The sequence below is a fragment of the Choloepus didactylus genome (genome assembly GCF_015220235.1).
Source record: "Choloepus didactylus isolate mChoDid1 chromosome 25 unlocalized genomic scaffold, mChoDid1.pri SUPER_25_unloc1, whole genome shotgun sequence".
Taxonomy (NCBI): Eukaryota; Metazoa; Chordata; class Mammalia; order Pilosa; family Megalonychidae; genus Choloepus; species Choloepus didactylus.
In genome coordinates, this window is record NW_023637606.1 from 2297896 (window position 1) to 2323603 (window position 25708).

Sequence of the window (25708 nt, forward strand, 5' to 3'; positions counted from 1 at the left end):
GTCCACAACACCCTACAACACACAGGGCAGGCCCCACAGCAAAGAACGACCCTTCGCCAAATGCCAGCAGTGCCAGAGCGGAAATCTCTGCCTTGGACAAACTGCTCTCTGTTTAGCTGCCTTGGCTGAGCCCTGGGACTCCCTGCATTTCTGGGGGCTCCTCACTAGCTTCAATATTCTCAGTCCCAGGCAGGGCCTTTGGGGTTCCAAGACGGGGCAGGATCTCTAACCCAGACTTCACCTGGCTCTCCATCCCCAAGCCTATTTAAAGGCTCCAGCATCCCCAAATGGACTTGTCCCTCCTTCCACAGTCTGGGTCTCATGAATATCATTTATTCTTTTGGATGATGTGGTTTGGGAAGGTGGATGTCTGAGGGAGTCTATTCCCCCTTACTTGCTGTCCATCCCTCTATCAGGCTGGGTCACGTCACCAGTTTGTGATTTGTTGTGCTCTTTCCTTCAGCCTTGAAACCAACGGCTCCTTGGTATGGGGCTGCCCCTCCAGTCTGGGTACAAGAGTGAAGACCTCAGCAAACAACAGAGCAATAGTGAAAGCAAGAAATAAGCCTTTGTTAGCCATTGGGTTTGCAGGGATGTTTGTTACTGCGTCATAACCTACCATATACTGACTGATACATCTCCCCTGCCACTTGCTCGGAACTTCTTGCAGGAGAAGCAACAGGGGCACTATAAGGTCAACATATAAATAGAGGTCTGTGCCTCTTCAAAAGCAGGGACCCCCAATCTCGTTTTCTGTGCCCTCCCTCCCTCTGGCCCAACCTCAATCTGGCTGTTTTCACCCCAACCCAGTTCCTAGCCCAAGCTTCCCTGACTCAGTTGATGTCGCACTGTCCACACAAAGTCCAGGGTGGAAACTGGGAGTCGATCACGTCCCCTCTCCCCACCCCCACACCCAAATTCCCAGCACGTCCCGGTCATCCCAACTTCAAGATTTCTTGCCTCTACTTCTCTGACCAGGGCCAGGGGTTCTACATTTGCCCCTCGCCCCTCTTTCAGCCTGCTCTGAGCCCTAAGAAGGAAGCTGGTTCCAAACAACGTCCTGTTGCGTTTGGCCAGTGGCAGATGGGGTGGGTGATGAAGATACAAGGTTGTTCTTTGTTTTTTGCTCTGCATCGTCACGGGCTTCTCAGTCTCACCCAGAAGGGATCCAGCCCCCTGACACTTGACAGTGTCAGGAGCCTTTGGTGAGGTTGCAATACACAGAACGGCCTCCTCAACAAGGAATGATCCGGCCCCAATGTCAGTAGCGCCAAGGTTGACAAACTAATTTATGGCAACAGCTTCCACCTGTCAGCCTGTCTCCCACCCTCTCAAATGGGCTCTGAAAACACTATTGCTCATCCCATACCTTCCGGCCTAAGAAGGCTCCCAGGTGGCCTCAATGGCCCAAGTTGTTTCCTTAACTCTGCCTGCATCTCCATAAAGTGTCTTCAGAAACCCCACCAGCAGCCACCCTGCCATCTCCTTCTGGAATGTTCCCAATAGCATCTCTGCTCCCCACCCCCCACCTCCTCCACATGGCAGCCCCCCATGCAGTGAGCTTCCAGAATCAGATCCAGCGACATCACCACCCCAGCCCTCCCCGCACCAGCTCACAGCATATCCAAAGCTGTAGCTACTCAAGCTTCATCTACGTGAAGCTCAAGCTTCATCTACATGAAACGCTGGGGCCAGAGTGTTTAACGGTGGTGTGCAATTCTTCTCCCCAGCTGGGTCCGACCCAGAAGCCACCCACTGAGATGGTGAAAACCTCCACAAACCCAGAGCCCTAAGCTAATATTTGCAGTAGGGCCTGGCACGCCACAAGGGCACGATCACAAGTGGGAAATAAACGTGTGTTGTATTAAGCCACTGAGATCTCAGGGGCTATTTGTTACATGGCATAGCCTAACCACTCCCGCTCATTTCTCACAGTAACAGCCTTTCACACGGCAGGCAGACACCCCATCTTCCAGAAAAGGAAAAGGAGTTAGAAAGTGGCCTCCCCTCATCACGATGCCCAGGCAATGGTCTCCCAGCCCCCAGCCCAAGACAGAAGGACGATTGTGATAAATACATTTATTTCCCCAAAGCCCCGCCCCCACCCATCTGTCCTCACAGCCGCAGGGGAAGATGGGAAGGCGCCAGAAAGAGAGCAGATGGAATGTAGCGCTCAGAGGTATGGCTGAGAGGGGGCTGCCGGGGGTCTCTGAACCCCAAGTCTCTCCCCCAGGAGTCGAGCTCGTGTGGCAGGAAGAGGGGGGGGTTCTCAGTAGACCACCTCATACACGGTGGCCTTCTTGTCCCCCGAGCCTGTCACGATGTATTTGTTATTCCCGGAGATGTCACAGCTCAGGACGGAGGAGGATTCCTTGGACTGCAGAGGGGGCGGTGGGGGGAGAGGGAGAGAGAAGCGAGAGGTGAGGCAGGGCCAGGCCGCACGGTTCCTGGTTCCTAGTTCCCGAGCACCTGGCCGATGCAAAGAGGACACTCGGACTAGCACCTGCCCTCAAGGATAGATCTGTGAAGGCCGGGGCATGCTCGGGTCTCAGGATGGGGAGGCACAGAGAGCGGAGCTGCGATTCTCCTGGCAGGGGATATGGGGGGGCCAATTGTTTTCCTGACAGATCCCTTGGAGCTGAGCCTTGGAAGACAGGGAGGCTTTGGACAGGTGACAGTGCCCCCGGGAAGGGCAAGCCACCATTCTCTTGACATCAAGTAAAATCAGACCCAAGCACTGCCCTTTCCTGGTGGATCAGAGAGGGCGTGTTCAGGCTTGAGGCTGCACAGCACAGCAGAGGCCCAAGGCTTACAGCGGGGTGACTGCATCCAGGGGGTGGCAAGTATTTTCTATAAACAGCCCCCATAGTAAATATTTTAGGCTTTGCAGACCACCTAAGTCTCTGCAGCATATGCTGTTTCATGTGTGTGTTTTAACAATGCTTTAAAAATGTAAAAACCACTTGACACCCACAAAGATGGCTAGAATCAAAAAGACAATCACAAGTGTTGGAAAAAATGAATGGGGGGAAGTGGGAACCTCATAGGAATGTCAAATGGTGTCGATGCTTTGGAAGACAGTCTGGGGGTTCCTCAGAAGGTTAAACTTAGAGTTACCCTCTGACCTGGTGATGCCATTCCTGGGGTTGATAAATATACATACCACCCAAGAGAAATGAAAATCTATATTCGCCCAAAAAGTTGTACATTTAATAACCAAAGGTGGAAGCAACCCAAATGTCCATCAGCTGATAAACGGACAAACAAAATGTGGTCCGACAGTACAATGGGACACTATTCAGCCATAAAAAGGAAGTGCTGGTTCATGCTACAACATGGATGAATCTTGAAAATAGTCTCCTGAAATAAGGCAGACAGAAAGGGACAAACGTGGTAAGATTCCACGTGTATGAAATAACTAGAATAGGCAAATCCATAGCGACAGAAAGTAGATTTGAGGTTACTGGGGCTGGGGGAAAGTGCAATGGGGAGTTACTGCTGAATGGGTACAGAGTTCCTGTTTGGGGTGATGAGAAAGTTCCAGAAATGGATAATGGTGACGAATGCAAGACATTGTGACTGTAATTAATGTCAATGATTTGTACACTTAAAAATGGTTAAAATGGCAAATTGTATGTTACTCGAATACAAATAAATTTTTCAAATGATTAAAATGGTCAATTTTATGTTATGTCTGTTTTACCATAATTAAAAAAAAAAAAACACGTAAAAAAAAATAAAAGAAAAATAGACTGAAGGACTGACTTGGCCAAAGTTTGCCACCCTTGTCTTAGCAGCAGGGTTGTGGGTGGGGCTTTTGAGGATGGGGGCAGGGTGGTGGGCGGGGCTTTGGAGGGTCCGGGAGGGGCCAGGGTGGTGGGCGGGGGCCTTTGCGATCTGGGGATTGGCCAGGGTGGTGGCGGGCTCTTGGAGGATCAGGGCGTGGTCAGGTGGTGGGCGGGGCCTTGGAGGATCTGGGGATTGGCCAGGGTGGTGGGCAGGGTCTTGGAGGATCAGGAGGGGGCAGGGTGGTGGGCGGGGTCTTGGAGGATCTGGGGGGGCCAGGGTGATAGGCGGGGCTTTCGAGATGGGGGTAGGGTGGTGGGCGTGGCTTCAGAGGGTCCAGGAGGGGCCAGGGTGGTGGGCGGGGGCCTTTGCGATCTGGGGATTGGTCAGGGTGGTGGGCGGGCTCTTGGAGGATCGGGGCGTGGTCAGGTGGTGGGCGGGGCCTTGGAGGATCTGGGGATTGGCCAGGGTGGTGGGCGGGCTCTTGGAGGATCCCAGGAGGGGCCAGGGCGGTGGGGGAGGCCCAGGATGGCGGCTGTGTAACAAGGAGCGGGGAGCACTTCCTTCTAACCACTGAGGCAGCCACCTGGGGCAGCTGGGAGCCTGGCGTCCCGCTGGGGACACTGGACAGGTACCTGGAAAATGCTGGCTCCGTACGGCGTCCTCCAGGCATTAAGCAGATTGTCCTTCCCGGTGCTCACGAACCACCGCCCTGGGGAAGGCGAGCCCGGGAGGCGACATGATGTGGGGGTGGGGGATGGGGGGGTGGGAGCCGGCGGGGGGGGGGGGGCGGCTGAAGGGCGTCCGGGCCAGGCCTAGGTGGGACAGGCGTGTCTGCATTCTCCCTTTCTTTGCCGGCACCCCGTTTGAGCTCAGGCTCAATCCGGCCCCCCACCCCAACATTTCCCAGATGGTGAAGTCAAGGCTTTAAGGGGCTGCCCCTGGTGGTGAAGAAGGGGGTACCCCTAGGATAGGATCACCAGATGAAATACAGGACGTCCAGTTAAATTTGCATCTCAGATAAACAACAAATAATATTTTAGTACCTGTATGCTCCAAATATGGCATGGTTGGTTTTTTCCGTATATCCTGTGCAGCATTTGGGACATACTTATACTACCAAGTAGTTTCTTTAGTATAGGTATGTCTGTGCAATATTTGGAACATATTTATACTTACAAATTATGTTGTTTTCTTTTTAGTGTAAGTATATCCCATGCAATTCTTGGGACACACTTATACTAAGAAAGGACTTGATTTTTTAGCATAAGTATATCCTGTGCAACACTTAGGACATACTTATACCAACAAATTGCTTTTTACTATAGGTGGTCTGTACAATATCTGGGACATATTTCCACTTACAAAATGTTTTTTAGTATAAGTATATCCCATGCAATACTTGGGACACACTTATACCAACAAAGGACTTGTTTGTTTGTGTATGTCTCATGCGATACTTGAGGCCTATTTATACCAACAAATGATTTCATTTTTAATATAAGAATATTCCATGCAATTTTTGGGACACACTTATACTAAGAAAGGACTTGGTATTTTAGCATAAGTATATCCCATGCAACACTTGGTACAGACTTATACCAACAAATTGCTTTTTAGTATAGGTGGTCTGTATAATATTTGGGACATATTTCCACTTACAAAATGTTTTTTAGTGTAAGTATATCCCATGCAATATTTGGGGACACACTGATACCAACAAAGGACTTGTTTGTTCGTGAATGTCCCATGCAATACTTGAGGCCTATTTATACTAACAGACAATTTGCTTTTTAGTATAAGTATATCCCGTGCAGTATTTGAGACATATTTATACTCACGAATTATTTGGGTTATTTTTTAGCATAAGTTTGTCCCACGCAATACTTGGGACATACTTACACTAACAAGTTTTTCGTTTATTTAAGATTCAAATTGTTTTCCTTTTTCTTGCTTTCTTTCTTTTCTAAATCTGGCAGCCCTACCCTAGGACCCTCGATCCCCACCCCACCCTGGGGAAGAAGTACCGCAGGAGGCGAACTTGAGGGAGAGCACACAGCTCTCATGGAGGTGCAGCTGATATTTCTCCGGCTTTCGGACGTGCAATATCTCCACATTGCTGCTTTCCATGCCCACAGCTAACCAGTCCTGGTTAGGGCAATGGCCCAGGGAAAAAATCTGGGGGTGAAGCAGAAAGATGGGGTTCCAGGACCCCTTTCAGGAGCTGGGGGCTGCCCAGCCCAGCAGGGAGGGTCCAAAACGCTCCCCCTTTGGCCTCTGCATGAGGCAGCTGGCCCGGGACCCACAGCTGAGCAGGCAACAGCACGTTAGGATCATTAATATTAATCAGAATTACACGGAACCCCTGGGGCCGCACATCCATTATCTGCTCTGAGCGCACAACAGCTCTGGGAGGGAGGGCAGGGAGACGGGGACAACCGCCCCCCTTTAGCAGATGGTGGGAGCTGAGGCAGCATCTTGCTCAAGGTCACACGCGGGTCCGTGGGGGGATTCCTGATGCCCAACTGCCAACACTTCTTTTTACTTGAACTTGAAAAGACTCCATGTCTTATCATTCTGTGCCCCACCCTATCCTGGGCACAGAGAGCCATAAGGCCCCTGTGCCACACTCAGCCTCTCCATGTCTTCCCTGGCAAATAAGACATGTGCAGATATAACTGTACTCTCCGGCAGAAAGAAAAAGGACAGGAAGGTTCCAAATGTTCTTGGAAATCCCTCCTAGTCATGTAGGAACTATTCCTTTACAAAGATGGGGCCCCCCTGGAATGGGAGCTACTCACTCTGGCATGCCCAGATATATAAACAACCCACTTAAGTCTTGGGGACACAGGATGGAAGCTATATCCCTGCACCCCTGATTTCCCCACCAAAGGAAACTTTAGGCTACAGAGAATAGGTAAAATATAAAGAGCTTGGGAGCTAGCTCCCTCTGGATTTCAAGAAGGGAGGAGGGCAAATTGGAGATGGGTTTTGAGGGATGAGTAGGAGTTCACCAACTGGAGAAAGGAAGGGAGAGGCCTGTCAGCCTGAGAGAACAATATGTACAGAGGTCTGGAGGAATGATACAGTATAATGTATGTGGGATCAGAGTGTGAGAGCCTTAAATGATGGACCAAGGAGTTTGGACCCTGCCTCCCAGGCAGTGAGAAGCAGGATCTGGGTCCAGGGTGTCTGAAGACCTGAGGAGACCCCTGACCCTGTGCAACCATGTTTTTCAGTCTGGGATCCCCATAGAGCCCTCAACAGAGACCTGTCTGTGCCCAACTCCTATGTCAGCCTCCACCTGTCCCCCCAGGTCAGTGACTCTGTGTTGTATGGACCACTGCCCCATGGCGAGGGCACCAGGACCTGTCAGTGGGGTCCAGGGACAGGAACCAGCTACACAAGAAGAGACAAGGGAGTGGTGTAATGGCTAGGCAAGATCGGGGGGAAGAGGATCTGAGGGTCTCAGTGGCCCCACAGACTCTTATGAATCAGCTCCTTTGTTTCCCTGCATCTTTGGAGAAATGCATGGCAAGCCTGTAGATCTGCATGGAGGACCAGAAAGATGGAATCTGGTCCCGCTCTGTGCATCTCACAGGGAAAGGACAGGGGTTCCAGAGCACCCGCACCCCCACGCACCTGGGAGCTAAAGTCGTGCTGCTGCAGCTGGCGGCCCTCCCGCAGGTCCCAGCAGCGCACAGTGTTGTCCAGGCCCCCTGTCCACAGCCGGGTGCCGTAATCAGAAATGTCGATGCAGCTGGCACCATCCGTGTGGCCCTGGAACTGCCTGGAGGGAGATGGGCCCCCCAGAATTTGTCCTGGAGCTGGGGACGCTGCCCAGGCCCTGGAGCACCCACCCGCAGGGCCCCACCACCCACCTGACCATGGTCTGGTTCTGCAGGTCCCAGACCACGATGTTGCCGTCGCTGCAGCAAGAAAAGCAGACCTTGGCGTCAGGGCTGACTGCCAGGGCGTAGCAGGCGGGGGCCGAGGAGGTCAGCTCGGCCTTGATGCGGGGGGTGGGCGCCGCCAGGTCCCAGATGGACAGGGTGCTGGCCTCGCCGCCCACGATCAGACTCCGGCCGTCGGGCAGCAGCTTGCAGGAGCGGATGTAGTTGTCCCGGTTCTGGGGTTGGCAGAAAAGGAGGGCGGGGGGCTGGCCCCAGACCGGCTTCCAGGAGCCCCGCCCGAGGGCCGGGTCCCTGGAGGGCGAGATAGCCCCGCCCCTGTTGGCTTGCAAGCCCCGCCCATCAGCTAAGCCCCACCCCTTTGGGAGGCAACTCTTGCCCGGGTTGCCAGCACTCTACACCTGGTTGGCCTGCTGACCCCACCCCATTTCCCTGTAAGCCTACACCCGGTTGGACTGTAAGCCCCGCCCCTACTGGTCGGTAACTCCGACCCCAGGTTGGCCTTCAAGCCCCGCCCCTGTTGGCTTGCAAGCCCTGCCCATCATTAATCCCCGCCCCCTTTGGGGGGCAATTCGCCCGTGTTGCCGGCAGATCTATACCTGGTTGGACTGCAGATGCCACCCTACTTCTCTGTAGGCTCTACACCTTGTTGGTCTGTAAGCCCCGCCCCTGATGGCTTGCAAGCCCCGCCCATCAACTAAGCCCCACCCCTTTGGGTGGCAACTCTTGCCCCGGTTGCCAGGAAGCTCTACACCTGGTTGGTCTGCAAACCCCACCCCATTTCCCTGTAGCCCTACATCTGGTTGCACTGTAAGCCCCGCCCCTGTTGGCCTGTAAGCCCCGCCCACAAATTAAGCCCCGCCCCTTTGGGAGGCAACTCTTGCCCGGGTTGCCAGCAGACTCTACACCTGGTTGGCCTGCAGACCCCACCCAATTTCCCTGTAGGCCCTACGCCCGGTTGGACTGTAAGCCCCGCCCCCATTGGTCGGTAACTTGGGCCCCAGGTTGGCCTTCAAGCCCCGCCCCTGTTGGCTTGCAAGCCCTGCCCATCATTAAGCCCCGCCCCCGTTTGGGGGGCCACTCTTGCCCACCCCATTTCCCTGTAGGCCCTACACCTGGTTGCACTGTAAGCCCCGCCCCCATTGGCCTGTAACTCCTGCTCCAGGTGAGCCTTCAAGCCCCGCCCCCGCCCCGCGGCCCCGCCCACAACCCGCGCCCTCACCAGGCAGTCAAGCTGGGCCACGGGGGTTTTGGCGCCGGGCTGGCCCACGTCCCACACCTTCACGCAGCCCTTGCCGCCCGTGTACACGTGCTGCGTGGAGCCGCTGATGGTGACGGCGCAGACCACCTCGCCGTGCGCCAGCGTGTGCAGCTGCCGGGCGTGCCGCGGGATGCCTGCGCCCACCAGGGCGTCCGAGGGGAAGGGCACGGGCTGCATCTGCCCATCGGCAGACACGTGGAAGGAGTAGGCCCTGGGCAGGGCAGGAGGTGGGGGATGAGCCAGGCTCCGGGGACAGCCCGGGGTGGGGTGGGGGGGGCTGCACCAGGACTCCCGGGCATCCTGCCTGGTGCCCTCTGGGGTACTCAGGGGATGGTCCCCTGAGAGCTGGCATGGTGGGTTAGGGACAGAAGGGAAGGGTGGGCGGTCTGGGAGACAGTAAGCAAATGCATAACAAATGTTTGTTGAACAGAAGATTCAGGAAGCTGCCAGAGAGCTCCAAAGCTACTGCCAGTTTAAATTCATTGAGATTAAATAAAAATAAGTTTTCAGTTCCTCAGGGCACACCAGCCCCACTTCAGGTGCTCAAAAGCCACACGTGGCTGGTGGCAACCAGACTGGACAGCAGAGATCTAGAACCTTCCCACCACCACAGAAAGGTCTATTGGTATTTTTTTTTTGGGGGGATAACTCTTTTTGCTAGGCACTGTGGGGTGTTGAGCAGCCTCCCTGGGCTCCCCCAGGAGCACCCCCAGTTCCAACCATTAAAGAAGCCCCCAGTCGTTGCCAAATGTCCCCTGTGGAGGTCAAATCTACCCCAGTTGAGAACCACTGGTCTAGACTTTTGCTGGTTACATAATGTCCTCTCCGGCGAGTTCCTGTGGGCCATTATCTCACAGAAGAGGCTTTCCAGAAAGGCAGCAGGAACCCCACCTCCCGCCTCCCAGTTAGAGTTGGCAGGAGCCCACCCTCGTACTCACGGCTTTCCCCCAGGGATGCTGGGCAGCGAGGAAGAGATGGACGAGCTGCGGAGATGTGGGTGCGATTCAAAAGCCATCTGCCAAAGCCAGAGGGGGTACCACAGGGCAGGTGACTCAAACCCACCCCCTGCCCTCGCCCATGCCCAGCTGACATGCCTCTGAGTACCCACAATGTGTCTATCAGCCCCTCCCCAAAAAAGCAGAGATATTCTCTCCTCAACCCATAAACAGATGGGCAAGCTGAGTCTTTTACTGGAGAGAACCCCAACTCTCTGCTCAGGGAATCCTAGAGCCCCAGTGTTGGAAGGATCCTTAAGAGTCCTCAATTCATGCTCACATTTGCTCTAAAATAGGGGGTTGCCAATCTATGACCCCGGGGCCAAATCCAGCCAGCCTCCTGTTTTTGTAAATAAAGTTTTATTGGGACACAGCCACGCCCATTTGTTTACATGTTGTCTATGGCTGCTTTCAAGCTATAAAGGCAGAGTTGAGTAGTTGCCAAGCCAGCCCAACACGGGTAGTGATTCATATTAAGCTTGTGGGACTACTGAGACCCTCAGATCGTCTTCCCACATTCCCTTGCTGAGCCAAGTCTCTGCTCCCTTTGCCCCATTCCCTTGTCTTTGCTTGTGAGGTAGTTGGTTTCTCCTCCTGGCCTCCAGCTAATAACTCCCAATGCCCCCACTGAGGACTCACCATGGGGGAACGTCCATACACCACAGAGCCGCTGACCTGGGGGGACAGATGGAGGCTGACGTAGGAGCTGGGCATGGAGAGGTCCCCGTTGAGGGTGCTGTGGGAACCCAGGCTGAAGGATGTGGTGAAGGGGCTGGACAGGCTCAGGGGGCTCCTCAGAGCTGAGCGAGGAGAGACAAGGGTGGTCTTCAGGCACCCTGGACCCAGCTCCTCTCTCTCACTCCCTTGGGAGCGAGTCCAAGCTCCTTGGCCTGTCATTTAAGGCTTCCAAGCTCTGGTCCTGCATATGCCATACCCAATTGCATCTCCAGGCCTTAACAAATGCTGTTCCCTCTGGCTGACATACCTTTCCCTTTCCTTCTTCAATTGGTGAACTCCTACTCATCCTTCAAGACCTAGACTCGATGTCCCTCAACATCTCAGGAGCATCCTTGCACCTTCTCCTGCTCCACAGGCTTCCCCATCTTGGGTGGTCCCTCCCTCTACTCCACTCCTCTACCCCACTCCTGATTACACAGGAGGCTGGACCTCCTCCCCCCATGTCTAGGAGCTCCTCAAGGGCAGGTTCCAGGGGGGAAACTGAGGCCCAGAGAGGTGGGGTCACTTGCCCAAGTTCACACAACTGGTGAGTATTGATGCCCGGCCTCAAACCCAAGCCGGTCTGTCTCCAAAGCTCATCTTTCCAGTGCACTTACCCCGAGCAAGTCACTTCCCTCTCTGGGCCTCAGTTTCCCCATCTGTCAAGCAGAGACTATGAGGAAACTGAGGCACTGCATAAGTCAGCATCCAGCATGGAGTCATAAAAAAGATCCAAGGGGAGGCCAGGGCTGGAATCCAAAACTCCTGCTTCCCCCAAACCCTACCATATTACAGAACCCCCCAAGCCCAGCAGGCAGGAGTCTCACCAACACTGTCCGTGGATGGCGTAGGTTTGGCAGTGAGTGGGCGGAGGTGACTGGCTGAGCTGGGCCCGGGGGTGGAGGCATCCTGGGGTGGGGAAGAGTCACAGGACTTGGAGGCTGGGGTGCTGGCGGGAAGATCGTTCTGCAGAGAAAGGGGAGGACTGAACCCCACTAGGCATGTGCCACCAAGTGGCCCAGGGGTGCGGTCAGAAGCTGGATGAGGGCAGGGGGCAGGTACACCTGAGGCCCGCAGGTGCCGTGGGAGGAGGCTGCCCTGAGTGCACTTTTGTGTTTTCTGGAGTGGGCCCCAGAGCCGGTGGCCTGAGCTCTGGGGGGCACCCATGAATGTCCTCACAATAGGGGCGCCAACCAGGCACCTGAATTTAATGGGCACACAGCATTTGCCCACCTGTGTACGTGCCCACGTGCACCAACACACACTTCTGCTCCGGGAATCTCTGCACACAGATGACAGCATCTGGAGTGGCATGTGGGGATATATGGCCTGACCCAAAGTGGGTGCATAGCAAGGGCAGGGGTTGGGGGTGGGAGTGGGGGAAGGCCACCAGGGGACAATGATATGTTGCCTGCAACAAGGCAACAGACAAAGTTAGAGGCAATCAAGATTCTTTCGGTTAAGAAATGAGCTGAGGATTTGAATAGATATCGCTCCAAAGGAGATCTACAAATGGCCAATAAGCACATGAAAAGATGCTCAACATCATTAGCCATTAGGGAAATGCAAATCAAACCCACAATGAGATCAATGACGTCATCCGTGATTGTGCAGATTTTTCACCAGAGGATTAATAAAACTATAAAATCTTTGGCAAAAAAAACACCACAATGAGATAGCACTTCATATCCACTATGATGGCGATTATTAAGTTAAAAAAAAAAAAAGGAAAATAACAGGTGTTGGTGAGAATGTGGAGAAATAGGAACCCCTGTGCCTTGCTGGTAGGAATGTAAAATGGGGAAGCCACTGAGGAAAACAGTTTGGTGGTTCCTCAGAAAGTTAAACACAGAGCTACCACATGACCTGGCAATCCCACTCCTAGGTGTAGACCTGAAGGAACTGAAAGCAGGGGCTCGCACAGATCTTTGCACACTGATGTTCATCACAATTGCCAAAAGCTGGGAACGACCTTCGGCAGATGAGCAGACAAACAGAATGTGGTCCATCCATGCAATGGAATATTATTCAGCCATGAAAAAGGAATGAAGTTCTGATACATGTCACAACTCGGATGAATCCTGAAGACATTAGATTAAGTGAAATAAGCCAGACACAAAAAGACAGGTAGTGTATTGTCTCAGTGACATGAAATAACTAGGAACTGGCAAATCCATCGAGACAGGAAGTGGATTTGTGGTTCCCAGGGGTTGGAGGGAAGGGGGATGGGGAGTTAATGCTTCGAGAGTGGAGAGTTTTGGTTTGGGGGGGCTGGAAAAGTTTTGGTCATGGATGATGGTGATGGGAACGCAACATCGTGAGTGTACTTAATGCCACTGACTTGCACACTTGAAAGGGGTTACAATGGGAAAATGTCATGTGTATACATGTCACCACAATAAATTTTTTAAAATACTTTTTAAAAATAAAGATTCTTTAGGGACAAAGAATCAGATACTTGGGGCTGGGTTCCGGAAGCAGGAGATGGCCAGCATACTCCCCGATGGACGCCCAGCACCTCAGCCACAGTGGAACCCCCCAGCCCCCTAGGAGCACGCTGTCATCCCTGGCTTTCTAGCACCGTCTCCCTTGCCTTTAAAAACAACTTTACATCCTCTTCTCGTGTCGGTTGTGTCTTTTCCATCACAGGAACACGCAGTGACAGCTGTGCTCACATGTCACCGAGAGCCAGTGGACGGAGCCATCGGCGGGGACAGTGGGCCCCGGGGGGGTGGTGTGTTGCTCCATTAAAACGGGGCGGCCCCTCCTCCTTCCCCAGTCTCCACGGATCGCGGGGAGTGGGAGGAGGGCACTTAAGATGGAATGGGAGCCCCAACCTTGGCAGTTGCCATAGCAACCTGCTGGGAGGGGGCGCCTAGAAACCGACGCAGTCTCCAGGGTAAGTGCAGGGCAGGGGCCTGGGGAAGATTTGGAGGTGGGGGGATGGTGGGGGTGGTAAACACGAAGCCGAACGGCGAATGCCCAGGGGAGGGGCTTCTAGGGGGTCCCAAGACCTCAGCCTTAAACTTTGGGGTGCTAGATGAGAAAGTTTTTCCCAGATCAATTCTCTCTCTTTTCCAGGGGAACCAGCGTCTCAGGTTGGAGCTGGTGTGTCTCTAGCACCCCTCCAAGACCTTAAGGCTTGCAGGCCTGGAGTTCAGCCCGGGGGGTTTGATGTTTACTATGTTTTATTTCCAGGAGGATTTTCTATTCATTGCAAGAAACTCCAGTTTTCCATTTAGTGCAGGGATCCAAAGTTGCCTTTTAGATTAAACAAAGTGCCTAATTTAAAAGGACAGATTATCTCACAAAAGTAGAGGTGGCTTAGGAAGATGGAAAAACAAAAAACAAACATAAGGGGATCAATCAATCGTGGACAATACCAGCCCAGCTGATTTCTCGTCGCCTGATGTCTGATGTGGTAGTATCTGTTTCTGGCTCCCCAGGATTAACAAAGTGAGTTTCAAGGCCCCCCCCCTCCTGCCCCTTACCATGGCGAGTTCCTTGGCTCTGGGGAGCGGGGAGCCAAGGCTGGAAGCCAAGGAGGCCGGGCTGTCCACCAGGTCCCGCCGGGTGGGGACGCAGATAGAGGCCTTGCCACAGGGGGTGGTGGCCGGGCTCGGGGGCTCCGAGGGCTGGTCCTGGGTTCGAGGAAGTGACAGTGAGTGGGGCTGAGGTGACAGCAGAAGAGCTCCTCTCTCTACCCTTTTAGACCCCACAACCCCAAGCCCTACTCCCACCTCCAGCCCAGGCACCCGGGATCCACCAAGCCAAGGACCATCACGGACGGACAAACAGAAACATGGAGGGGCTGGAGCTCCCCTGCTCCCCTCATTTCTAGCAGGGTGAGCGCCCGTGCCTCGGTTTATACATCTGTCACATGGGTTTAACGACCGGCTCTACCCCTAAGCAAAGTGCTTAGAAGTACGAAGGAAGTGCTTGGTTGTGCTCACCCATTGAACAGATGGGGTGCCGTGAGTACAGAGAAGGGGGAGGGGATCCCCCAAAGTCACCCAGTGGGTAAGGGCCATTCATTCCAATGTTCTTGTCTCTGGGCCTCAGTTTCCCCAATGAGCCACAGAGGGGAGGTTAACCGACCCCCACCCTCCTTGGCTCCCATGCTGCCCCATCCCAGGAGACAAAGATCCCCCCTCTAGCTCTGAGCCCCCCATTCTGGAAAACCCACCATTGGCTCTCTCCCCAGACCTCCTGGTTCCCCTCTAGAAGTCAGGGTCAGACGGGGTTGGGGTGGGAAGCGTGTGACTCACCTCATCCACCACCAAGTTGTAGTCACTCTTGTCTTCGTCGCTCTCCTGGGGGGTGAAGGGGAAAAACTCATCTTGGCCATGCTCCTGCCTCCGTGCCCTTTCACACGGGGGCCCCTGGGTCAGATTTGCAGATGACAGGAACCCAATTCCCCCAGTTAGAAAGGGAGGGTTGCTTGTGCACCCCGTGCAGACAGGGCCCAGAGGGGAGCGGGTGGAGGGGGAGTAGAGGCTCAGCAGCCCTGGGCCTCAGTTTACTCCTCTGTGCACTGAAGGCGTGGGGTGAGGGGTGCCCTGCCCGGGAGAGCTGGAGCCTGGGTTCATCCTCACCTCCTCCCTCCCTCACAGCCCACAAAGCCAGCCAAACGCTCAAGCATGTCTGTCTGGCTCATCATCTGTCTGTCCACTCACCCCCAGGGTCCCAACTGCCACCTCATCCTCTCCCAGCTCCTCCTTGGGCTCCTGGCGAACAGTCTTGTCCCCTTCCAGAGATGCCCCCAAGCTGGCTCTGGGGGGATCCTCTGGAGACCTGTCCCAGCTATTCTACAGCCTCAGGGTGAGAGACCAAAATTCCAGCCCCCCTCGCTGATGCAGAAGCCACCATCCAGAGCACCCCGGGGTTGGGGTTGGGGGGTGCCCTCGGGGAACTTCCAGTTTGGAAGGAAAACAAGGGAGCCCAAAGGTGGTCACCTGCCACCTGGGAGTCAAATGCAGCCGGCTCCTGGGTTTTCTTGAACCCCCGTCCCCAGTTTTCTTCTTTAAATCAGCATTCGTTGCTGTTGACATTTCATAAACAAGCAACCATGCAAAAACCCAGATCGGAGGCTTCTACCGAAAAACTGCCAAGAGTGACCACACTGAGCCAGCATTCCCCCAGGCTGCAGTCAGCTGGGACCCGGTTGCAGCTGTCTGTCCCTGTGGATGGGACAAATGCCCCCAAACTGCCCACAGACCTTGCACACACACCCCCACCTTCAGCCTGGCCCCTGGGATGCTAAAGTGTGAGATTCTTGATGTGCAGAAATCACTTTTACTAGGAGAAAGGGGGTTCCAGCTTTGGACGGGGGATCAGGGAAGGCTTCCTGTAAGAGGCAGCATTTTTGTGCCTTGGTGGACAAGCAGGTTTCTGAGAGGCAGGAGGGAGGGGGATTCCAGGGGAAGGAATAGCTGGGGCAAAGGCCAAGAGGCTGGAAAATGGATGCACGACCCAGCGGCTAAAGGGACTTGCAGCAACTAAAGGGTTAAGCCTAGCACCACAGGGCTTCTTCTGATTGGTTGGTGCCCTGTGAGCAATGGGGAGCTATGGAAGGCTCCGGAGTGAGAGTGTCATGGACAGAACTGGGCCCAGGAAGGATCTGAGGGCTGCGTTGGGGGCTCGTCACGGCCGTGGGTGCCCACCCCGGCCCTCCACCTGTCCCCACTCACATAGGGCACTGAAAGTTCCTTCTCTTCTGCTCTCTGCTTCCCGTTGCCTCCTGGACCACCGGGTCTCTCCTCCTCCACCAGACTTTCGGGGGGTGAGGGTGACACGCTCTGCAGAGAGAAGGGGGTCAGCACCCTGGGCCCCCCAGACTGTGTCCTGCCCCCCAGCCAAGACCCCACACCCCCAATGCTGCTCTTAGGATCTGTAATAGACCTCGAGCTTCCCATCTGAGAAATGGGATTTTCCAAGGGTAGGCTCAGACATGTGTGCCTCCAAACCTCACGGCGAGTTCTTCAGCCGTGAAAAGGAACGAAGTCCTGACCCACACGCTACCAGATGTGTGAGCAGGGAAGACACGATGCCCGGCGAGAGAAGCCAGACACAAAAGGACACAAGCTGTCCGATTGCATTTCTACAAAATGTCCAGAATAGGTAAATTCACACAGACAGAAAGTGGTTTAGAGGTTGCCAAGAGCCAGGAGGAAGACAGAATGGAGGAATTAATGCTTAATGGATACAGAGTTTATTTGGGGGGGGAGTGATGAAAAATATTTGGTAATGGATGGTGGTGATGGGAGCACAACGTTGCGAATGTAATAAATGTCACTGAATTATACGCTTAAAAATGGATAAAATGGCATTCTATATTACCATGATTTTTTTAAAAAAGCAAAACAAAAGAAAACCAAAATGCAGAAAGCTGGTGGGGAGCAATGGTTAACTCCGGGGGACAATTGGGGAAACTGAGGCCCACAGAAGGCCCCAGTGAGTTGGGTCTCGGATGGGACACCCCACCCAGCCCAAACGCCATCCATCCAGGACACTGACAGCACAGCCCTGGAGGGTGGGAGGCAGGGACTCCAGGGCAGGGCCAGCTGCCCCCTTCCACGTGACCTTCAGGCAGCTTTTCTCTCTGTCTGGGCCTCAGTTTCCCCATCCATACAAGGGGACCACCCAAGCAGTGGTTTCTCAAACATTTTAGCCACGGAACCCCTTTCTTCCATTGAACTCTTATCTCGAAGGCTGACTTACCAGACTGGGCACACGGGAACACGGGGCAAAAGTACGGACACAGGGAGGCAAAGACACGTCAAGCAAGATGGGGCAACTGGGAAATAATGTGTGCCTCAACCATGGGGAAAGAAAAGTTAAAAAATAAAAAAAGAGAGAGGAGAAGGAGGCACCGTCAAGGAAAACGGACATCACACAGCAGCAAAATAGTATGTAGAGAGGCAGCTGGCTTGGGTTCAAATCCCAGCTTGGCTTCTCCTTTGCTGGGTGACCTGGGGCAAGTCACTTAACCTCTCTGTGCCTTGAATAATCACAGCACCTGCTTACTAGGGTTGCTATGAAGATACAAGGAGGCAACTGCCTGGAAAGCTTAGGGCAGTGGCTGGTACACGATCTCCATAATAATGACTTTATTTTTGCACAAATAAATAGAGAGACACATCAGGGTCCTCCCCCATCCTCGGCTGACATTTGGGGCTGGGTCATTCTCTCAGGTGGGGCCATCCTGGGCTTTGGAGAGTGTAGAGCACCCCTCCCAAGTCATGCAACCAAAAATGCCTACAGACATCACCCGAGAACACTGGGGCAGAATAACCTACTTGAGAAACACTGGAGCACAGGCATAGAGAAGGATCTAGAAAATGACACTAAGTTTTCCAAAGGGACACTCTGGGGGGAGGGCAGGGGAGGGGGAGGGGAATTGCCCGAGAGCAAAATGAAGGAAGGAAAGCGTTACCTTTTCTTTTATCCCTGTTCAAATTGTCTGAATTTTTCCTGCAAGGAACCCAAACTCCCTCTGTTACAATATATATTTTTTTAATTTTTTTTAAAGAAAAAAAGAAAGGAATGTGTGTGCAAGGGCACGAAGATACTGGGGTGAGGATGACCGCTACATAGCTACTTATCATGCGTGAAAGTGGAAATATCCAAATTGCCCATTAATCAGGAACTGGATAAATAGTAGCCAGTGTCATATACCCTGCAGAGTTCAAAACAACCACGACAAAGTGTGCCCATCTGTGCAAAGTGAAAATAAGAAGAAATAACCATGTCTCAGAAACATGTCTTTTAAAATAAAATGTGCACGTGTGTGTCTGTGTGTGAAACATGTAACACGGGGAGAAGTTCTGGAAGGAGTCATTCCCAAGGAAGGAAGGAAGGAAGGAAGGAAGGAAGGAAGGAAAGGAGCTGGGACAGGGATACGGGGTGACAGCTGATCACAAGGACAAGAGAAGGCAAGTTCCCTTTCCTACATCGTTCAGTTCTCTGGAATTCATTGCTATCAGCCCAGACAGCCTTCTGTTAAACAAAAAAATCTGGGCAAGTGGCAACATCCATTCCTTCCAGGAACAGATCCCACGGACATGCTCCCATCGACACCCAAAAGCGTCCCTATGAAAATGTCCACGACAGTGTTGTTTATCTCGGTGAGCCAGACCTGCCCGTTTGAAATGCTCTGCAACACAGATGAAATGAGCAATGCCCAGAACAGAGACACATCTTTCTCTCGCCTGTATTAAATATAAATGTGTTTGATTGCAGCGGCTCTGGATTTTCAGAACGATAGACAGAAATTATGAATAGTGCAAATAGTGCATTATGGTGGGAAGGAGACAAAAATTATATATTGTAACTTCTTGGTTCAGCACCTTTTGCACTATTTGAATTCTGTGTGTTACATTGCTTAGTTGCTTCTTTGTTTTCTAGCACATCCCGGAGCCCCCACATTTGTCCAGCTAAGCTGACCATACATTGAGCCCCTGAAATTTGTCTAAAGCAAAACAAGGCGAGTCGTAGGTACAAAATACACTCCCAATCTTGGGGACTTAGTAAGATGAAAAGAACGTATAAATCTCGCAAATAATTTTGTCTACCGATGACATATTGAAAGGATAATATTTTGGAATATACATTGTGTTAAATAAAATATACCATTGCAATGAACTGTGCTCAGTTCTTCTTTTTTTTTTTTAATGGGTTACCAGAAAATTTTAAATCGCAATGGACATGTGGTGGTGATTACGTGAGATTATACGTAACAATCTAAAAATCGCATAGAACGATACACACACACCCAGAGTGCACGTAAAGCTGATGAACACTGGATAAACTCTGCGGCTTTATCCCGACATTGGTGTCTGGGATTGGTTGCATCTTAAACAGGATGTTATCACTGGATAATGGTGCAAGTGGTGATTGTAATTTAATGCCACAAATTTTATACCTGAATGCAGTTAAAATGAGAAATGTGTTGCACATATGTTAGTGCCCCGAAAAGAAAAAGTTCTTTTAAAGTTTCCATTGGGGAGTGCTGGTGCAAGAGCGCTCCCTGCACGTTTCTTTGCAACCTCCTACAAATCTAAAACGATCTCGAAATAAAACGTTATTTTGAAAAGCACATACATGGCCTGCATTGTGTTCCCATTGGGCTACGCCCTTGTCAATCACCATACTGAACAGAGGACAGAGAAAATAATGAATAGAGGGGTGGGGAGATGGAGACCCCAGGCAGATGCTCATTTATTCAATCACAAAACAGGTCAAGTTGGGAAAAAAAAGTTAAATAAATAGATCTCTAGCCCTAGGGGCAGCTCCACAAAAAGGCTCACGGGGTGCAAAAGACAAAACCACATGCGAATACAAAGCGAGGTTCATGCCAGAGGGCTGTCCTCGGAGGCCCCTCAACTTACCCGGCTTGGGGCTCTCTCCACTGGCAGGTTAAGTGTGGGAGAAAAGGGGAGAAAAAGAGAAAGAATGAGGATTTCACAATCACGTGCCAGCCCTCTACAGTTTATAAAGCCCCCTTCTTCCCAGCTCAGAATCTCCCTTATCCTTCCAAGCTTTTGTCAGGAGCAGATAATCCGCTTCCCCGTTTGGATGGGTGACCAGAGAGGGAGTGTAGAACACCCTGAGACACACAGCCAGTCACGGCCGCCTCTCGTTCATTCATTCCCTTCCACTTAGATGAGTTTGGTGCTTTGGGCACAGCTGCCTGCCCCCCACCCTGTGCCCCCCACTCCTGGCCAGTGCCCCCCACTGCAGCCCACTCACCTCGGGCCCCCTCGGCCTCCACGCCAGCCCGCTCCTCCTTCGCGGCAGCCGCCAGCTGCGCCTGGGCTGCCAGTGCTCCGGACAGGGTGAGCAGGCCCGTGGCGCTGCCCCCCACCAGCCCAGCTGGGCGAGGGGTGAGGGGTACCGGGGGAGCATGGTGGGACAGCGGCTGGAGCTGCTGCTGCTAGAGGGGGGAAGGGATGGGCCAGGGGCGGCCAGGGGGACGGGCCCCCACCAGGGTTGGGACAGAGGGGTGCACCCTTGGGGTTTCCAGGGCAACCAGCGCCCAGGCCAGCCACCTACCCCCAGCCCCCACCAGCTTTAGCACCTGCTGGGTGCCAGGTCCCTGGGGCGGGGTGGGGGTGGGGGGTCCCCAGCAGGACAGGAAGGCTCACCCCAATGAGGCTGTTCAGCTCCCCGACAGTGACCTGCTTGGCTCGCTCTACAGCCTGCAGCACCTGCTGCTGGTGCTGGGGGAGCGGGATGGAGGGCAGCAAGAGGGGGCAGTCAGGGGGCCCCCAAAGGCCAGAGAACACACAGGTGTTTCTGAGCCACCACCTGCCCAGGTAATGCCCTGTAGGGCCCGATATCACACACACCCTTTTACTCTTTATCTCTCCTTCCCTCCCTTTATTGGTTTCAATTGTGACATAAACAAACATACAGAAAAAGAAATAAAATATATATGTGCAGTTCAATCTAATCTTTATAGATCAGGGTTTCTCCTCCTGGGCCCTGTTGACATAGGGCTGGGTTGTTCTCTGGGTGGGGGTGTCCTGGACACTGGGGGGTGCTGAGGAGCCTCCCTGGGCTCCCCCCACTCCATGTCAGCAGCAGCCGTGCCCCCCCGGTTGTCACAACCAAAAACGTCTCTTGGGAGCCAAACTGCCACCAGTTGAAAATCAGCCCACCCCAAGCCCTCCCCACTCCTTTCCCTGCCTTCACGACAATAATTTGCTTTTCTGTGTAATTTCACCACTTACGATCGCCTTCCTAAACCTGCCTGGATTTGCCCAGGCAAATTTTGCTCATCTCAACTTCACCACAACTCGGGTGGAGAAACAGAGGCACAGAGAGGGCAAGCAGCTTGCCTAAGGTCACACAGCTAGGACACAGGCTCAGGCAGCCTGGACCAGAGGCCCAAATGGGACAGCCCAAGACTTTCCTTACGGATCATGGAAAAAAGCCCCACTCCTTATAGGGTCTAAAAGGTTCAGCCAAAACAACCCTCCATGCCCGCAGCCTCTCCCTGGTGCTCTACCCACACCCCTCACACACACACACACTGGCCAGGCGACCCCCAGATCTTCCCCCAGGCAGAAGCAGTGCCTGAGGCTTAAAGCTGGACACCTCCCCTACCCACATCTTCTTCCAGCCCCTGCCCCCCACCCCCAGGCCCACTCACCTCCTGGGTCAGGAAGGGAATAATCTGGGCACAGATTCCACTGAGGCGTTTCACAATCTCAGCCTGGCAGGAAGCAACAGAGGAAAGGCTTGGAGTGGGGAGACCCTCAGCCCAGCTCCTTGACTCTCTCGGGGTAACGAGCACAGGCAGAGTGTTGGGGTGGGGGGAGCTGTCACATGCACAGGTGCAAATGGGGGGAAACCCGGAGGACTCAGAGCCTGGAGAGGCCAGGGATGGATTCATGCCCCGGGCAGCCTTGGGTTGGTCAAGGGAGACGGGCCCCATCCTGGGTTCCAGCCCCGGATGAGCCCACGATTCTCAGAGGCAGAAGAACCTTCTCTGGGTCTCTCTGCAACCCGGGGCCAATCTACCCGCCTGGGGGGGTGGTTTGAGGCAGCGATCACTGCACCCCAATTCAAAGCAAGAAACCGGGAGGGTTTTTCATCTTGGACAGGGGCTGGGCTGGGGGTGCCCCAAAGAGGCTGAGTGGAGGGAAGCCGCCTGGGTGGGGAAGGGGGAGCACGTGGCATTGCCACATGTGTGCGTGCCACCTGACGTGTGTGTTGCATCTGCTGTCTGCGTGTCTGCAAGGTCTGGGTCTAAGTCTGTCATCTGTGGGGCTGCTTCGGGTGAATCTCAAGTGTGTGTGTGTGTGTGTGTGTGTGTGTGTGAGAGAGAGAGAGAGATCAGGCCCCATACCGGCCAAGGGGGTGTCTGACCAGAGCCCCGAGCCCCAGGAACTGTGCCGGCCAGAGCTGAGCAGAAAGTGAGAACACCTAGATCAGCCCCCACCTCTGCTGTCCCTTCCCCTGCAGGAGAGCAGAACCAGGCTGGGGGGGACCTGGTTGGAGAGAAGTCTTGTCCCTGCCCCATGCCCTCCACCCCACGAGAGGGTCCCTTCCACGCACCCATGTGACCACACCATGCTCCAGGCAGAACCAGCAGACCTGGGAAAGCACCTCCAGTCACCCCACACTCCCAGACATCCACCCATCTCTTCTTCTCATTCACCTGGAAGTCCCAGGCATTGGCTCTGACAGCTGATTCTAATATGCTGACGGACAGAATCTAAGAATCTATCAACATCAGAACCATCAAAGAAACTTGAGCTCAGTCTTAGAACCTTAGGGTGAAACTCAGAACCTTGAGGTCAATCTTAGAACCTTGAAGTCAATCTCAGAACCCTGAGGTCTATCTCAGAATTTTTAGGTCAACCTCAGAACCTTGAGGTCTATCTCAGAACCTCGAGATCAATTTCAGAACCTTCAGATCTATCTTAGAACCTTGATTTCAATCATAGAATCCTGAGGTCTATCTCAGAACCCTGAGGTCAGTCTTAGAACCTTGAGGCTATCTCAGAACCTTGAATTCTATCTCAGCACATAAGGATTAATTTCAGAAACTTGAGGTCAATCTCAGAACCTTGAGGTCAATCTCAGAAACTTGAGGCTAGCTCAGAACCTTGAGTTCCATCTCAGCACATAAGGATCAATTTCAGAAACTTGAGGTCTATCTCAAAACCCTGAGATGAATTTCAGAAACTTGAGGTCTATCTCAGAACCTTGAGGTCAACCTCAGAACCTTGAGGCTATCTCAAAAACTTGAGGTCAATTTCAGAACCTTAAGGTCTATCTCAGAATCTTGAGATCTATCTCAGAACCTTGAGGTCTATCTCAGAAACTTGAGGTCTACCTCAGCACACAAGGATCCATTTCAGAGCCTTGAGATCTGTCTCAGAACCTTGAGACCACACTCAGAAGCTTGGGAAGAGCCTCAGAACCTTCTACCCCACATCATACCACTGGGGTCAATCTCAGGACAGTCACAGAACCTTCAGGTCTTTCTCAGAACCTTGAGACCACACTCAGAAACTCTGTGACCCCTCTTAGAACACTGGGGTCAATCTCAGAACCTTGAGAACAGTCCCAGAAACTTCAGGTCCATCTCAGAACGGTGGGGTCAGTCTGAACCATGAAATCAAATCCAGGAACTTGAGTTAATCTCAGAAGGTTCTGGCCAGTCCCACTGGGATCAATCTCAGAACCTTCGATAAGCGATCCCTGGACATGGGTCATCTCAGACCCTCAGGATTCCCATTTCAAAACTTCAGACTCGTAGGGCTAAAAGGGATCTCCAAGGCCATCTTATCTGGTCTTCTCCCAGGACAGAAGTCACCTCGACAGTGACCCAGACCTAGCAGGCTTCAGAAGCCAGTGCTGGGTCCCTCCAGCAGTCTCCAGACCCCCATCCTCCCTTCCAAACCCCCTCCCCCAACTCCCACACCACACACAGCTAGTTACCTGCTTATGCATCTCAATGTTAAGTCCATAGGACATCTCGTAGTACTGCAAAAGAAGAGCCAGAGTGGGGATGACCAGGATGTCAAGATATATACTGGACTGGGGTCTTTCAGGGGCCCCCAGACTGGGGGGAATCAGAGTGGGACACAGAGCCCCTCAGCCCCGAGGAGTTCCAGAAGGGGAGCCCCGAGGAGGAAGTAAGGGCTCCCCTTGGAGAGAGGGGACCCCCTCCACTCTCCCCCAGGCTGGTGGACATGCAGTGAGGGCAGGGGACAAATGTCTCTCATTGTTCTGGGGAGCTGGGAGGACCCTCCCAGCCCAACTTACAGATAAGGGAAATGAGGCCAGACAGGAGCAGAGTGTCCCGGGGGTTCAAGATCAAGGCCAGCTCCCCTCCCCCCACCAGGGCACGATAACCCCCCTCACCATGACATAATGTCGCTGCATTTCCGTCTTCTCGCTAGCCAGCTTCTCACACTCCAGCTTGAGGCTGCCAAGGAGAGGGGACATGGGGGTCTCACCCACCCCTGCCCCCCAGCGGGAGCCCCCACACCCCAAACGGGCCAGTTTCCAAATTGCTGGATTTCACCTGCCCCCTTCCCCAGCTCTCCCTTGTAAGGGGTCCTTACAAGCCTCCCCCAGCCCCGGGGGCCTATCCCACCCCCACCGTCCCCCTCCCTGACCCCCGTCACCTGCGATTCCACCTGGACCCCTTCTCCTCGCCCCTCGGGAGCCCCTCGCTGCTTCCCTCGCCCCGCCCCCGGGTGCCCCCGTCCCCGCCGAGCCCCGCCCCCCGGACCCCTCCCCGCGCCCCGGGGCTCTCAGGTGCGCGCCCGCGACCCCTCTCGGGGGACCCCGCACCTGTGGTACTGAGCCTGGAGAAACTGGAATTCCTCTTTGATCCGGTCGCAGATCTCCAGGATCGAGAACTTGAAGGGCTGGCCCGACTGCAGCGGGGTCTGGGGTGCAGGTGGGGGGAACGCCCGGGTCTGAGTGTCCCGCCTCCAGGAGACCCCCCACTTCTCCCCCGCCGCCCGGGGCCCCTCACTCACCGGGTGCCTCCCCTGGGGGTACATCCTGCCGATCCCACAGGCACCCCCAGGCCGCCGGAGCTTGACAATATCGGGAGGTGGGGGGAGCCCCGAGGCTGGAGGGGGGTATTGGGGGGGGAGGGAAATTGCCCGGAGAAAGAAGAAGCGGGGGGACGGCGGCGGCCCGGGGACCCCGGAGTCCTCGGCGCCCCCCGAGCGCCCCCCAGGACGCGGGGAAGGAGCGGGGGGCGCCGGAGCCCCCTCCCCCGGGCTCGGGGCGCGCAGGGGGCGGGCGGGGCGGCGGCGGCGGCGGCCCGGGGCGGGGGGCGGCGGCGGCCGGTGCAGAAGGTCGGGCCGCGGCCGGGTTTCGGCGGCGGCTGTGCGGGCGGCGGGGCCCCGCGCGGAGCCGCCTCCCTCCGGCCGGGCTCGGCCGGGAGCCGCGGGCAGAGCCGCCTTAAGGTGGCGCCGCCGCTCCCCCCCCACCCCGGGCTCTCCCCCCACCTCCCCAGCCCCGGGGCCCCTGCTCCCCCCTGACCCCCACTTCTATCCCGG

At 54.2% G+C, this 25708-nt stretch overlaps 1 protein-coding gene across 3 annotated transcripts; it reads right to left on the minus strand.

The window, feature by feature from the left end:
- Window positions 1-2064: 2064 nt before the first annotated feature.
- On the minus strand, window positions 2065-25468 carry TLE2 (TLE family member 2, transcriptional corepressor). Of its 3 annotated transcripts, none has more exons than XM_037823929.1 (20): window positions 25178-25468; window positions 24987-25084; window positions 24552-24615; window positions 24126-24170; window positions 21826-21888; window positions 20816-20890; window positions 20421-20604; window positions 20060-20079; window positions 16361-16468; window positions 14939-14983; window positions 14162-14311; window positions 11498-11579; window positions 10593-10753; window positions 9897-9973; window positions 8920-9169; window positions 7668-7915; window positions 7429-7576; window positions 5814-5964; window positions 4422-4498; window positions 2065-2377 (listed from the first exon to the last, which is right to left on the minus strand). In XM_037823929.1, the coding sequence occupies exons 1-20, from the start codon at window positions 25199-25201 to the stop codon at window positions 2270-2272; spliced, it is 2178 nt and encodes a 725-aa protein (XP_037679857.1). In that variant the 5' UTR covers window positions 25202-25468; the 3' UTR covers window positions 2065-2269. The 3 variants fall into 3 exon arrangements, with proteins under 3 accessions (XP_037679857.1, XP_037679856.1, XP_037679855.1); XM_037823928.1 differs by having other exon boundaries at window positions 11498-11636; window positions 20421-20601; window positions 25178-25467; XM_037823927.1 differs by having other exon boundaries at window positions 11498-11636; window positions 25178-25467.
- Between the last annotated feature and the right edge of the window lie 240 nt (window positions 25469-25708).

Excerpts from the sequence above, each read along its gene's own strand:
- TLE2 (XM_037823927.1), bottom strand. The coding sequence starts at position 25,201 with ATGTACCCCCAGGGGAGGCACCCG. Across the intron at positions 16,469-20,059 it reads TGGAGAGAGCCCCAAGCCGG|AGCGTGTCACCCTCACCCCC; the intron begins GTAAGTTGAGGG and ends TTCTCTCTGCAG. Across the intron at positions 9,170-9,896 it reads AGCATCCCTGGGGGAAAGCC|GGCCTACTCCTTCCACGTGT; the intron begins GTGAGTACGAGG and ends TGCCCTGCCCAG.